General features: G+C 46.7%; 1 protein-coding gene and 1 long non-coding RNA gene across 14 annotated transcripts in view; one reads left to right on the top strand and one right to left on the bottom strand.

The window, feature by feature from the left end:
- The first annotated feature begins 492 nt into the window (after positions 1–492).
- LOC130859947 (uncharacterized) overlaps positions 493–15,412 on the top strand; it is a 57,712-nt gene continuing 42,792 nt past the window's right edge. The window contains exons 1-2 of the long non-coding RNA XR_009055356.1: positions 493–560; positions 692–860. This is a non-coding gene — a long non-coding RNA (uncharacterized LOC130859947). The remainder of the gene's footprint in view (positions 561–691; positions 861–15,412) is intronic.
- Positions 5,055–12,976, bottom strand: FOLR1 (folate receptor alpha). 13 transcript variants are annotated; one of them, XM_057747529.1, is made up of 8 exons: positions 11,422–11,454; positions 10,688–10,844; positions 9,547–9,649; positions 9,254–9,431; positions 8,898–9,055; positions 6,850–7,038; positions 5,969–6,104; positions 5,055–5,821 (listed from the first exon to the last, which is right to left on the bottom strand). In XM_057747529.1, exons 5-8 carry the CDS (start codon positions 9,045–9,047, stop codon positions 5,541–5,543), a joined length of 756 nt encoding a protein of 251 aa, XP_057603512.1. In that variant the 5' UTR covers positions 9,048–9,055; positions 9,254–9,431; positions 9,547–9,649; positions 10,688–10,844; positions 11,422–11,454; the 3' UTR covers positions 5,055–5,540. The 13 variants fall into 13 exon arrangements, with proteins under 13 accessions (XP_057603512.1, XP_057603513.1, XP_057603519.1 ...); XM_057747530.1 differs by lacking the exons at positions 9,254–9,431; positions 9,547–9,649; positions 10,688–10,844; positions 11,422–11,454 and adding exons at positions 12,640–12,749; positions 12,877–12,953; XM_057747536.1 differs by lacking the exons at positions 9,254–9,431; positions 9,547–9,649; positions 10,688–10,844; positions 11,422–11,454 and adding exons at positions 11,567–11,635; positions 12,527–12,617.

Genomic DNA, 15,412 nt, shown 5'->3' with positions numbered 1-15,412 from the left:
AGCTGCCCTGTACTGTGTTCACATTGTAGAGAAAGATGTTAGAGCACAGAGAAGAACTCGTCCTTTCTAGAGGATTTTTATACAAGGTAAAGGATTTTGATTGTGATTGTTTAGTGACTGCAGACTTCCCCAGATTAGTAAAAGCACACCCATGTTCATAGGCAAGGGTGTGCATGATGACTGTCAACAAATCTATTTCCAAGATGATTTTATTCTTTATTTTAAAATAACCTTTTATTATAATTTCATTTATAAAATTATAAATTATTATAATTATTAACCTTTTATTTTTAATTAGTAATTTTCTTACAAAATAGATTGTACATGTACACCTCTTACAAAATAGATTGTAAGGCCCTCAAGATTTCTAAATACATCCACTGTTCATATCTCCTTCAGAGCTGAGGCAAATAGAGAGGACAAATGGAATTATAAAAAATAAGTTGGCTGAATTGAGAACACAAACTCACCTTGTCCACCTCTCCCTCCCCAGGTTCTAATATGTTCTCTTCAAAACAGCTATCAACTGAGATCGCGTGAGATACAGCAGTGGACATTAGGTTCGTGCTCTGTTGTATTACACCCCAGTGAAAATTCTTCTTTTTTTCTGATATTAGAAATCAATAGATTGACCAGATCTTCTGTTGGTGCTAACAAGGAGTTTCTCTTCTCTCCTTTTTTTTCCCTAAAGAACCTACCATAATTGACTGGAAAACAGACTCATGGATCTGACTTCACAGCTGTAAACTAACACTTGGATGAGTCAACCTGTCAGAGCCCTGGGACTTGAGATTTCCAGAAAAATTCCAGCCCAAAAGCAGAAGACTTCTACGGAGAGAGAGACACTAAGCCACAAACAGGTAACAAGAAATAATTTTTAAAGTATTAGAGAAGTTGATGAAGGCAATATGATTGTAGTTATTGTGTTGGTATTTTTGGTAACATGCTTCATGTTCTTTTTTTGATTAGTCATATGGTGCAGCCCTTTTTCTTTCCCCGGGCTTTGGTCTCTAACCCTCAATTTAGTAGCCATACTTGTGCCAACCACAATAAACACTCTCTCTAAAAAAGATTCTTGGTCAATGGGCCACTCTCCCAAACATCCCTGTTGGTATTGTTGACATCTACACCAAGAACTGACGCCCTCCTTGATTGCCACGTTGGTCCAACCAACCTCTCAAAGTTCATGATGGAATAGAGTTTGGCTCAGATGATAGATTTTTATGGAGCCAGACACTAAATTTCTCAGAATACGTCTCCTCGTGGGTACACGCCACAGAAATTCAGAAAAATATAAAACTCCCTATGTGCTACTGTTGCAATGGAGAGTGTTCCATAGGCAATCATTCATTTATTTATCCACGCATTCATTCCTTTTACAGATCATAAAATTTACCCACTTAACATTCACAAGGATTTTGCAGAGTTGTGCAACCATACCATAAATGAGTTTTAGAACATTTCCATCCCCCCCCTTACGCCCATTTATAGTTAATCCCTACTCCCAAATCCAGCACCAGGCAACCGCTAATCTACTTTCTGTCTTTTAATTTCCTTTTCTGGACCTTTCATACAGATGGACATTCACTTAGCATAATGTTTTTAAGATTCACCCATGACACAGCATGCATCTGCAGTTCATGACTTTTTATTGCTAAATAGTATTGTTGTATGGATACGACATAAAATATGTCTACTCACCAGTTGATGGACATTGAGGTTATTTTCAGTTTGGGGCTGTTATGAATAATGTTGCTATGAACATTCACATGCCAGTCTTTGTGTGGCTATGCATTTTCATTTCTCTTGAGTAGGTGCTTAGAAGTAGAATTGGTGGGTTGTATGACAGTTTTGTGTTTAACTTTTTGAGAAACTGCTACAATGTTTTCCAAAGGACAGTGACATTTTACATTCCCATCAGCAATATAGGAATGTTTCTCTACATCTTTGCAATTATGTGTTGTTACATAATCTTATTTATTGTAGCTATTCTAATGGGTAGGAAATGGTATCTCATTGTGGATTTAATTTGCATTTTCCTAATTACTAATGGTGTTGGACATCTTTTCGTGTACCTTCTTTGATGAGATATCTATTCATTTCTTTAACCCATTAGTTAATTCGTTGTTTGCCTTCTTAAGTTGTAGATATTCTTTGTATGTTATGGATACAAGTCCTTTAACAGGTATGTGTTTTGCAGATATTTCCTCATGGCTATTTCTTGTCTTTTAATTTTCTTAATGATGTCTTTTTTTTTTTTTTTTTTTTTTTCTGGCTGCACTGGGTCTTTGTTGCTGTGCACGGGCTTTCTCTAGTTGAAGCCAGCAGGGGATACTCTTTGTTGCGGTGCATGGGCTTCTCATTTTGGTGGCTTGTTGTGGAGCACAGGCTCTAGGCACTCAGGCTTCAGTAGCTGCGGCACTTGGGCCCAGTAGTTGTGGCTCTCGTGCTCTAGAGTGCAAGCTCAGTAGTTGTGGCGCATGGGCTTATTTGCTCCCCAGCATGTGGGATCTTCCCAGACCAGGGATCAAACCCATGTTCCCTGCATTGGCAGGTGGATTCTTAACCACTGCACCACCAGGGAAGCCCCATAATGATGTCTTTTGAAGTGAGAACTTGAATTTTGAGAATGTCCAGTTTATCGTTTTTTTCAGTGACGAACTGTGTTTTTCATCCAGAAAATAAATAAATGATGGGTGGAAGCATTAATATGAGAAATCTCATTAAAATGAGAAATCAGGGTCTAGAAGATGTTCTCCTGTTTTCTTCTAAAGTTTTGTTTTAGCTGCTATGTTTAAGTCTGTGATCCATTTTGAGTCATTTTTGTTTATGAGTTGAACGTCTAAATTCATCTTTTTGTCTGTGGATAATCAATTGTCTTAGCACATTTGTTGAACCAATTATCCTTTGTCCCAATGAGCTGCCTTAGCTCCTTTGTCAAAAATTGATTAACCATAGAAATTACCACAATCTTTGGATTCAAATCTGATCTCAAAGCCCATTTGTGTAATCTCCTCATTGTATGACTTAAAAGCAAGGTTCTTATCTTTTGTGAACTTCAGTTTTCTTTTCTGTAAAGTGAGATGATTGTTTTAAGGGTTTAATAAGATATTTTCTTTAAAGAACTTTATAAATTAAGAAGCCATAGTATAGTCGTTCAGATCATGGACTCTGAAGCCAGGCCATCTCCATTTTAATCCTGATCTCGCCGCTTACTTTGTAATACTCTGTGTCTCAGTTTCCTTGTCTGTAAAAATGGGGATCATAAGAGCACCTACCTTATAAGGCTGGTATGTGGGTTAAGTTATTTAATATATATATTGAAAATGTTTACACCTGTACTGACACAAGACAAGAACTCAATAGATATTAGCTGCCATCAAAAAAAATCGATTCAGTATAAATATCAGGATTTATTTCTGGGCTTTCAATTCTGCCCCATGAATCTATATGTCTATCCTTATGCCAGTACTGCTGCTCTAGGAAATCTTAATTTGGAAAATTATTCCTATGTCCCCAAGCTAATGACTCCTCAGAAGCTGAGGATGACAACTACAGAAAGTGGGGTTCTGATCAGTATTTTTAGAAATGGTTCCGAAACAGCAAAATAGGCCTTTGATAAGGTCTATTGGATTGAGACGGTACTTACCTTAAATTTCACTAATTCTCGTACATCTGTAAACAAGTTGTATGTGTAAATAGTTGTCACTCGTTCTATAGAGAATGGCGCATTGAATGGACTTGTTCGCGAGAGTGCCCAGGGTGGTGAGCAGAGCACTGCTCCACTTTTCGTGTTGATATAGTTCTTTGCATAGACTCAAAGCGTTGGTTTGCCTTCCCGCCAAGATCTAATTGAGAAATTAAATTTGTCACCATGACCATGCCAGAAATATAACTGACTGTAACATAAGACGGTCTTTGTAGCAATCTTTAAGTCTACTGACAAATATCCTGATTCCCCTTTCCTTCCAGGGACATGTTAGGATTGTCTTTTTCCTGGCCTCCTGGAAGTGAGTCATGGTCGTGACTAGATGTAGCCAGTGAAATAAGTGGTGGATGAAAATTTCAAGAGCCTGTGTGGAATTCACCCGGTTCCCTATTCCTGTCTCGTGGAAGTGGGTGATGAAATGTAGCCTCCATCAGCCTGGGCCCCTAAGTGACCAGCAGAATTCCCTTGACAACCCACATTAAACAACACAGCTTGAGCAAGAAATCAATGTTAGTTGTGTTAAGCCACTGAGACATTAGGGATTTTACTGTAACAGTAGTTTAGTTTATTATAACTAGTTTATTATAACTTATACAAAGTATGCTTAATGTAGGAACACTGCCTAAAAATCTGTGAAATCATTGGTTTGGGACCTGCTCTTAGGAGTGTACGTGTGGGTTGCAACCCTAGCTCTGCCAGACTAGCTTAGGCCTAGCTTCTCTAGTCAGACCTGGGGTCCATTATCCCTTTAAGATACACGTGCTTATTCACTCCACAAAGAGTTTGTTCTCAAGAGCCCGATTGCCTAGGGTGGGATCCCAGCTCTTATCCAAGGGATGGCATTGACCATGTTCCTTAATTTGTATACCTGTTTCCATATATGCAAAATGTAGACAACAGTATCTACACTTTACAGGAATGAATGTGAAGCATTTGGGACAGTGCCCGGCAGAGAGTGCTTTGGGGTATTAGCTGTTAGTGGGGTAGAGCTCTTGCAGCCACCCTTCACCTCTTCCCAGCCAGCCGTCCAGAACATGCTGGACACTCCCATTCCCCTCTCTTCTATTGGAGGGCTGAGCACAGGGCAGAAACTAAACCCTGAGAGGCTTGAGTCCAATTCAAATGATAATATCCTGGGCTTGGCTCTAGATTATAGCTGTACTGAAAAATGAAATTGACAGCTATGACTATATCCTACCTTGGAAGAATAGTTAAGGTTATCTGGCAAGTTCATAGCAAGTATCAAAGCTGGGAACTGACCAGGTCTAACTAGCTTCAATCAGTGGGAACTGGGAACCAAAAGTCACATTTCTTTTTTTTTTCTTTTTAATTAATTAATTTATTTTATTGGCTGTGTTGGGTCTTTTTTGCTCTGCGCAGGCTTTCTTTTTGGTTGCGGTGAGTGGGGGCTACTCTTCGTTGTGGTGTGCGGGCTCCTCATTGCCGTGGTTTCTTGTTGCGGAGCACGGGCTCTAGGCACGTGGGCTTCAGTAGTTGCAGCACATGGGCTCAATAGTTGTGGCTCATAGGCTCTAAAGCTCAGGCTCAGTAGTTGTGGCGCACGGGCTTAGTTGCTCCGCGGCATGTGGGATCTTCCTGGAGCAGGGATCGAACCCGTGTCCCCTGCATTGGCAGGAGGATCCTCCACCACTGCGCCACCTAGGAAGCCCAAAAGTCACATTCCTATTCACACTCAAATAACTTGACACATGTGGGCTGTCTGGTTTTATTCAAACAGTCAGAGTTCCCACCAAGGAACAGAAACTGACTAATTGGGCGCTGTGGGGCTTAACAGGGCAGGGATGTCCAGGTAGCAGAAAATTAAAGGAGCTCAGTTGAGCAGCCAGAGCAATAGTAGGACGAGGCCGAAATGCAGAGGCCAGGCCTCATGGAGCCCAGCCCCACTCATGGTATTAGCATAGAATTTTGCCACCTCTTCGTTGGGGTTACCCTGGGCCGCGTTGAACCACATCTGGATGCAGCGGCCGCTTCCCCGGCTGTAGTTGCTGACTTTGTAGGAATGAGTCCAGATTTCATTGCACAGAGCAGCAGGTGTGGGGAAGTAGAAGTCAAAGCGGTGGCAGGCAACTCTCAATGGGCACTGGTTATACCCTATGGGGAGGAGGGAAGACCTATAGCCACTGGGTCCAGAACCATCTCTTATTCCACCAGCCCCACAACCCCAAATCTCCATATACCCTTCCACATCCCCACCTCCACCTCCAAACCCATCCCTCCCTGCCCTGCCCAGGCCCTCACCTGCAGTCCAGTCCCAGCCCTTGTGCCAGTTGGTCTTGCAGGTGTAGGAGGTGCGGCAATCTTCCCACCAGCTCTCACAGTCCTCTTTGCAGAGAGGCACGTTCAGGATCCGTTCTTTGCGCCAGCCCTGGTTCACCTGGGTGGGGGAGGGGAGCAAGGAGGGCTCCAAGTCAGCCAGAGATCCCAGCTGCTACAGCCTTGATTGGGTCCAGGGCTGGGGGAGGGGGTGGTGACTCTACTGTTACCAAACTCAGGTGGCTGTTCTCTGCTCAAAAGCCAACGATTGAGAGGCAAATGTCCATAGAAAGGATGGTTGCTTTAATCAGAAAAGCTGGCAATCTGGGGAGAACGTGAACTCATGTCCCAAGACCAATTCCAAAGATTCTGCTCAGCCATGACAGTTTTTAAAGGGAAAAGGGGGAAAGAATCTCAGTGAATCATCAAGGCAGGTTAGATTCTGCATCCTTCTCCATTGTGTGCAGACTGGCTGACTCTCTTCATATATTATCTTGCCCAAGCGATCTGTCTGCAGAATCGCTAAGGGAGCTATTGGAGGTAGAGAGCTAGTCATTTTTTAACTACTTAATTCTTCATTTTGGCTTCTTTTTATCTAGGAAAAGAATCCACAGGTTAGGCAAGGCATGGTGTCTATTCAGGAGAGCATAAGTCAGGAGTTCAGTTAAATTGCCTGGTAATCTCATTCCTGTAATTAGATGCTTTTAAGGTTAGAGGGGAACAGAAACGGGCAAACAAGAATGGAGCAAAAGAGCTGCTTTCACTATCACCCTCAGACCAGAATTCCTGGACCACGTCCTCCCCGCAAGTGGCCAGTGGGCCCTGCCCCCTGCTGAGGTTCATCTCTGTGGGGATGCTGTCCATACCTCCTGGATCCAGGGCCCCAGATTAGGTGAGCACTCGTACAGACAGGTGTCCTGAATAAAGTGGCGCTTGCAAGCAGGCTCCATCTTGCCACAGTGGTCCCAGTTGAATCTGTACAGGTAGGAAACATCCTTATGGGCTTCTTGGCTGGTGTTGACGGAGCAACAGGCGTTCTTCTTCCAGGGGCTGCACTGGGAGGGGAAACACAGGGATTAACTCTCACATCCAGCACAACCAGAATATTCCCATACGCAGCCTCTCCCCTTTCAGTCTTTGATTCCCCAACACAGTCTTCAGGGAAACACTTGCTATTGGGGGACCTTCTTTTGGGGAGGAGGCTCTCCAAGCCCGTGGAATCCCAGGAGGGAGCCGCGCCCAGAGATGCAGTCATCACAACATTCATTAATTCAAGTCTTTATTGAGCTCCTACTTATTCTCGCTCGGGCATTTTTCTAGGAACTGGGAACACAAGGAAAACTTATCACTGGATAATTGCTTTGGGAAAAAATAAAGCAGGAGAGGAAAAGGAAATTGTTTTCTAGAATGGTCAGATTAAGCCTCTTTGATCCCTGGATGGGGAACTAAGATTTCCATATGCTGCAGGGCAACTAAGCCTGCACTCTCTAGAGCCCATGAGCCACCACTAGAGAGAAGTCCCACATGTCTCAACGAAGATCCTGCATGCCGCATCTAAGACCCAATGCAGCCAAATAAAGAAATATTTTTTTTTTAAAAAAAGCCTCTTTGAGAAGGTGACAATGACCTGGAGATGAGGAAGCAAGTTAAATAAACTGCAACCCCGGAATAGTTTTAATTATAGAAATACTGAATACGTTCTTATTGAATGAATGAAAACCCATGGCCTAGAATTTAGTATAAAAGCACAATATTAAGATGTGCACTTTAGAGACTTCCCTGGTGATCCAGTGGTTAAGAATCTGCCTTCCAATGCAGGGGACGCAGGTTTGATCCCTGTTTGGAGAACTAAGATCCCACATGCCGCAGGGGCAAGTAAGCCCGCGGGCCTCAACGAGAAAGCCCAAGTGCCCCAAGTGCCCCAAATGCCGCAAACTACAGAGGCCACGCGCTCTGGAACCAGTGCCACAACTTGGGAGAGAAAACCCCCAATCCCAACTAGACCGAGCCCGCCCACCGCACCTAGACAGAGGCCACGCCCCGCAACGAAGAGCCCGCGAGATCCCGCAAGGAAGAGCCCGCGCACCGCAAGGAAGAGCACGTGCGCTGCAAGGAAAGATCCCACATACCTCAACTAAGACCTGACACACCCCCAAAAATAAAGAAAATAAGTAAATAAAAGAGATGTGCACTTTAAAAATACATATATGCTGAGAAGGGTAAAGTCAAGGCTGCTGGAAGTACCCAGGCTGCACTGGCAGCTGGGGCCTCCATGATGCAAAACAGGCAGAAATAGGGGACTGTGATCATTGCTGCTGAGTATGAGCTTTTACACATTGAAATGCATAGTCCAAGTGACTTGCCTTTTTTTTTCTTTACAGTTATGGCATCATATTGACTTTTTTTAAACGTTTAGATAAGTTCAGGAGATTGCAGGGATTGTGGCAAACTCATTGTTGTAGGAAGGAGATGTCAGGTCCAATAGGGTTGAGACCCCAGTGGACATGTCCGCCTCGCACCCAGCCTCGCTGTGAGAAGTCCGCTTTTCCTGAGCTGCTCGGAGCTGGCAGGAAAGAAGCCGCCACACGCAGTGTACTCTTTCTCCTCTCAGATCCTTGGAGGGGTTGGCCCCAGTCTAAACTTGGAAATCAAAATCAACCCCCCCCAGACAGGTCTCTCCAGGGTTTTCTCCGGGCCTGCTTCCTGATTTGAGCAACACGGAAACCCAACAACCGAGAAGCTGAGCTCTTGGCACTGTCCAGACATCACCGGGCACACAGCATGTGTTAAAAAGTCGCCCCCAAACCAGTGCAAACTGAAGACTTGCTCAGGCGGCCTCCCTGCCTCCACTAAGGAGGTGGGTAGATGTTACCTGACCCAGTTCTTCCCCAGCCTAGACCGCTCCTCGGCCCACCTGCTCATGTAGCTTGTCCTCTGGACCTGGCTTCTCCTTATGGTGCTTGGCATTCATGCAGACGTTGAGAAGCTCGGTCCTGTGCCGGGCTGCCCATACAGCAGCCACCCACACCAAAAGGAACAGGAGATACATAGTCTTCCAGGCCATGCTTGTTCCTGAAGAAAGAACTGCCGTCAAAGGCAGCAAGGAATGCGAGAATATGGGGTTGCACAGCTGGGTCCTCAAGGTTTTAATGAAAATCTCAGGTGGGTGGAGCCTGGGGTGGATCAGGCCCCATGCTGACACCCTCGTCTTGCCAGCCTCTTGCCAGCCGCGGGGAGGGTTGGGATCAGATGCGCCTTCTGGGACAGTACCTGGCTGGGACCTCCCTGGCTTCTCTTCAAGGTCATGAGGATCAAGGTGGTGCAACTAAGGGATGGAGTTTGGGCAAAATGCAGAAATAACCAGGAGATTGCCATAGGTCCACAATCCCTTGTTTGAAATCCTTGCAGGCAAATGTTTCAGGGTTTGAAACTTTTATGATTTTGTTGGCTGGAAAAAAAAGCACAACATAAGAGCTATGTGTTGAGTTTATTGTGTCTCCCTGTGGAGCTCAGGAGACAGCTCTGCAAAACTCTACTGAAGAGGGAAGGGGGAAGATCAGTACCTATGTGACTTTGGCCAACGGGTACATGCAGTCAAGCACACATCTCGGTAGAAGGTTGCTGCTAATTGCAAGGAACAGCTATCTTAATGGTTTCAGTGCTTATCTAGATATGAGGAGATACAAGAATTTGGGTTCATACATTTTTTTCCTAAAATATCTAACTATCTGCAAGGCCTGTCCTGCCAATTTTCCCAGAGCACTGAGTGTCTCATTCCTGCTCTCCACCCTGAATTTCTTTCAGTGTGTGCTGAAGGTCAGCGACTGCCGTCACTAATGACTTAATCCTTATAGAACCTGGGTGGCAGAGCGACATTCTTTAGTTAGCCATTTTATCAAAGGTAATACAAAATAAGATAATACAATTTACATGCACTCGATGATCAAGCACACATTCTGAGGGGAAATAGCTACACTGGTGGGATACATAAAAACCACAATAACCTCACATTAATTTTCAGGTCAGATTTTGACACCAAATGACTTTGTGCAAAAGTTTACCACAATATCTTAGTTTTGGAGCTCCACATGCAGATCTATGTTAAAAAAACAAACAAACAGAAAACGCCTGCTTCCAGCCCCTTCCAGACCCATTATTTGGCCACTCCCAGAGATCCTGTGTCGTGGGGGATGTCACAGGGCAGCCGGGCAGACATGGGCAGCTAAACAGCCTACCCGTGGGGCCTAGGGAGGCTCCTGAACCCCTCCCACAGGGCTGGCCTCTCCTCTACTTTCACAGCATCTCAATCCCCTTGCCTCTGACACTGAGCTTTGGCAGGTGTCTGTTTCTCCTAAAACACTCAGAATTCATTTCTTATAGCTCCCAACGTCTGTGCATCCTGCCTGCTCACAAAGTTGCCTCACCCCCCACATGGCCCCCATCTCCTGCGGAACTCCAGCATCCTGCCTGGGACTCCTGGGTGGGGCCTGAGCTGGGTGGACTCCAGGCTGACTCTGCCCAGCAGGGCTCAGGGAAACCTGGAATTAAATCCCCACCTAACTCTCCTCGTCCTCCTTGCACCCTCCTCATTTCTCACCCCTCCACAATCCAATATCCTGCTACACTGCTTATTCTGGCGTTCATTCATTTGCTAATTCATTCATTCCAGGACCCAACCGTCTTTCCACGGACCCCATCACTCACTGATCTCCAAGAGCACAGGACGAATCTGTACTCGTGGAAGTGCCAGGTGATACAGGATTAGGCTTCTTTGGGGAAACAAAGTCTAGCGGTTTAGAGCACAGGGTTCCAGATCAGCCTGTCCATGATGCCAGCTCTCACACTCCCCCTCCTGCTTGACCTTGAGGGAATATAACTCACATTATCTTAAGGCGTAGTTTCCTCACCTGAGGATTAAATGTGTGGGGGGGGACCCTAACAAACACTAGCCAGCTGGGCACGGATTGAGGAATCAGTTGGTCGTGGACTGAGGAAAGCGCCCCAAGTCACACAGTCGGGACCACCCAAGTCCGACTCAGGACCCTCAAGTCCAGAGCTCCTTCAGCTTTTGTCCCCAGCACCTTTGCTGTACTGAGGCTCCCATAGGGGTAACTAACAGAGTACTGGGGGAGTACTGGGAGGGCTGAGAAAGCCCTTTTCCCAGGTCCCATTGGATCCCGCTCAGTCAGTTGGTAGTTTTTCTTGCTGTGGCTGCTTTCTAGAGCCAGTGCTGTCTTCCCTTCCATGCCACCTACATCACCCTGCAAGCCCCTCCCCACCTCCCTAGTGTTAGCTTCAGATCTTGGTCCAGCTCTGACACCCACCACCGATACCAATCATCACCCTCAACGCCACCACCCCTCCCCCCAGGGTCCCAGACCTGAAGCTCCAAGAACTCAGTGCTGTGCTGAAAGGCAAGAGCCCTGGGTTCTACTAACTTGTAGTTTAACCTTGGGCAGGCTCTGTCTCTGCTTCTGGATTCTCTGCCTTCAGACAGTGGATCCTCCCAGTTCAAATCCTTTAATACTTGTTGGGAGTGCCTGAGGGTGTGTTGCTCTGAAAGTGGGGTAGAGAGTGGCATACCTGGGAGAAGAGGTGGCTCTCGGTCTGACTCAGGCTTCTGCTCTGCTCTACGGTCCCCCTTGCCTCACTCTAGGGGAAAGAGGGGCTTAGTGGCCTAGGAGACGGGCAGTGGGAATGTGGCCCAGGAGAGGTGCTTAGGATAGGGCGAAGGCCACCCAGGAGTTAATTATTGCATGTGGGCTCCAGCCAGATCTCCATGGGAGAGTGGCAGGTAGGAGGGACTGGATTAAGAGTGCAGGCCTAAGGCGAGTCCCCAAGCCCCACTCACTCCATTTTCTCCCCTAAACTCAGGTCTGAGAAAACCTTGCAGCCTGAAGTTGCTGGGGTCCTTTAAAATAATCTGCCCCACTTCTAACACCCTCATCCTGTTATATGGATCAAGAGAATGAGACCCAGAGAATCAGGACAGAGCTCACTGCAGGGCAAGGGCTGGAGCGTGGGCTTCCCAGCTCCCAGGCAGCTGTAGAGACGATGGAGCTCCCATATTCCCGACTTTTAGAGCTGCCAACTCTTCAACCTCATCAGCCTCGGGCATCGCCCACTTCCAGCTGTAAAATCAGATGCTCAGGGACTTCCCTGGTGGTCGAGTGGTTAAGACTCTGTGCTCCCACCGCAGGGTCGGGGAACTAAGATCCCACATGCTGTGCAGAGCGGCCAAAAAGAAAAAAAAAAATCACTGATGTTCAGATACCCAGAGCCTCCGTTGTTCCAAAGCCCCAGCTCCCCGCCCTCCCCCCCTCCCTCACCCGCTCACACGAGTCCCCTTTCTCCAGCAGCTAAGAGTCTCCTCTAATGCAGATTCCTACCAACACTCCTACACCAGCCAGGGACAGGAGCCTTCCTTTTCTCACCCTCTGAGGCCAGGCTGGTACCACGGGTGGGGAGAGGGGAGAGGGGAGGAGCAAATTCGGGCAGAGGGAATGTTGAGCGCTGTGTTTTGTCCAGGTGTCTGTGTGTTACCTGGGGGTGGGGGGCCGGTAGAGGTGAAAGCCTGGGGAAGGGTCCGGGTTGGATGTGGTAGCCATCAGCCTGTGGATGGCAGCAGAATTTTAAGGAATATGGGGCCTCAATACCCTAGGAAAGTCCACAGGTCTGGGCTCATGGAGCAGGGGGGCGCTGGGAGCCAGAGGAGGCAGCTGGATCACTGGAGGAGAATCGGCCAAGAAGGAAAGCCTTGAAGAGCCTGCAAAGAAATTAACTCCAGTGGGTGTGTGTGTGTTGCGGGGGGGGGGGGGGGGGGGCAAGAAATTGACTCCCAGGAGACCCCCAGCTTGTGCTCTGCTTTCCCTTTTCCTGGGAGTGAGCCGTACCTGAATCCTGTGACAACCTGGGAGGCTTAAGCCCTCTGAAGACCTGAGCAGGTAGAGGGCTGCTAGAATCCCCAGACCTCCCTCCTGGCTTTTCAAGCCCAGATCCGCCTTCTCCTGATTGCAGCATGACCAGGTGCATAGGAATGCCCAAAAGCATTCCTTTAGATGCTCTTCTAGATGGGACTTGCCCCGGTCCTCCATCCTCCACCCCTGTGCCAGGAGCCGATCGTAAACTGGGCTTTATAGTCCCTCCACTGCGGGAGTGACGTTTGGCCCTGAGACCTCAGGGGTTCAGAAGAAGTGACCCGCAAGTGGGAGGTGAGCTGGAGGTGGAGTTCGAATCCGTGAGGAGTCCCTGCCCTTGTTGAGCCTCATGCCGGGCTCTGAATCTGAGGCCTCAGTGCTCGGGCCACCTGGCCCACAGGGAGGGACACAGTCAAGCATCCACCATGGAGCCGATCCCGAGGGTATCTGCCCGGACTAGAAGCTTAATACCAGCCAAGTTAGCCATTGGCATCGTGTGGACCCCAATCTGAAGCCTACCTTGTGACTAGACAAAGACAACAGGAAGGTCTTTGGCCCTGCATGGGTGGGGGCTCTGGGCTGCAGGGATTGGGAGTGGGAAAAACTGGGGTTTTTCCTGAGTGCCAGCCCACAGCATATGCAGTCACTTATCACGCAACCTCACAGCTGCGAAAGCTGTGGTTCCCAGGCAGCAAAGAGGCGCGAGAGCTGAGTCTGATTCCAAGCCCGGCTTCTTTCACCAAGAAAGGAGAGCACTGTGAGGGCATCAGAGTCTCAAGGGTTGCAGATCCCGTGTTTCTTCTCTGGCCTCATTTGCTGCCCTTGCCCTATTAACTTCCATCTTAGCCATCTAGATATTCTGCTTGAGCTTCTATTACCTCCAAGCCTTTGCACTTCCTGAACCCTCTCTGTGGAATGCCATCCCTCTACCTAGTCTGCTTGGCAAACATTATGCTTTGGAAGCCTTCCCTAAACTTTCTGGGCTTCCATGCAACATCACACCCTGTGCGCGCCTGGAGCAAATCCTCAGCTCACTGTTTGAAGTTACTGGTTCTCACGTCTGTCTGCACCTCCCTCCCCCTGCCCTCCAGACAGTGCAAGGCACTCAATTCTCTTGCTGTTGGCCAACACCAGCAGATGGGGTGCTCAGAAGGCATCTGCTGACTGACAGAATGAGTGCATGGAGTCCTTCACTTCCTAAGCACCTCCTCTGTGCTAGGCACTGACCCAGGCCCGGGGACCTGGCACAAAATGACACAGACATGGGCCCTGCTTTCAGGTGTGTATGTTTTGTTAGGGAAAAGTCAGATAATACACATAGTGGATCAATATCTGTACAAGAGGATTTCTTTTTGGTTGAGTGGTCAGAAGTCACTTTAGTGGGGAATTAATTGTAGGTTGAAATCTAAGTTGCAAAATTAGCCAGGCTGCTCCTTGTATAAAAGAACATTCCAGGAACCCAGAGGGAATATTTGGAGTAAAAGCCCCAAAGTGAAAAGTGCGAATGGGACTCATATATGGGGTGTGGAGGGTGAGTTATTTGACATGATATCTAAGTGAAGGAGGGGGGCTTCCAGGCCACTGAAGAAGTTTGTTTTTTCCAGCAGATACCATGGAAAAGCATTAAAGAGTTGGAGAGGTGATGCCACATAATAGACACTTTTGGTGTTTGTTTTCACTTTTTAAAAAATATCCATCAGATAGTGAAACTCTGGAGTGAGACTGTGATGGTGAATAGGATACCTGCAGTCCTCAAAGTATCTCCCTATAACATACTTCTTAATTACAGAGAGGGGGGAAAGTAATGGAGAAACCTGGCAGACCTAATCTCAACCAAGAGATCAGTTAATATCATCAGGAATAGGCAAACCCAACACCATGTGCTTCCCAGCACGAGGCACCAAGAGGACACGGTATTACTTTGGAAATATTTGTGTCAAAAATGCAGAACCTCAATCTCATGAGGAAACAGATAAACCCAAAATGAAAGTTATTCTACAAAATAACTGGCCCATGCTTTGCAAAAGTGTCAAGGCCATAAAAGAACCACCCTCCCTCAAATACCCATCAGGAGGTGACTGAATTAAATGTGATCTATACATAGAACAGAATATTGCCTGGCAATGAGAAAGAATGAACTGGATCTCTGTAGATCCATATGGAAAGATCTCAGAAACTGTGTTCTCATGGTAAGAAACATGGCAAATGCAGAATCCACTGAGATGCCCTTTCTCCCACCTATCAGTTTAGAAGAAATCAGCTTGGCAGGAAATTCAAAGTTTGACGGTCTACTGTGTTGACCAGATTATAGGGAAACAAGGCACTCATACATTGCTGGTGGGGCCACATTGATATAATCCCTGTAAAATTGTAATTGTCAAACTTTATAAATCCAAATACTTCTTGACCCAGCAATGCCTCCTCTGGAGTTCAATGCTATGGCATTCTACGATGTACACGATTATTCACTGTAGAATTATTTTTAAAAAATGGAGACAATGCAAGTATTTAT

Source organism: Hippopotamus amphibius, chromosome 9, assembly GCF_030028045.1.
Source record: "Hippopotamus amphibius kiboko isolate mHipAmp2 chromosome 9, mHipAmp2.hap2, whole genome shotgun sequence".
In the NCBI taxonomy this organism is placed as follows: Eukaryota; Metazoa; Chordata; class Mammalia; order Artiodactyla; family Hippopotamidae; genus Hippopotamus; species Hippopotamus amphibius.
Note: the sequence above shows the minus strand (reverse complement) of the source record. Positions and strands in the feature narration are given on the sequence as shown.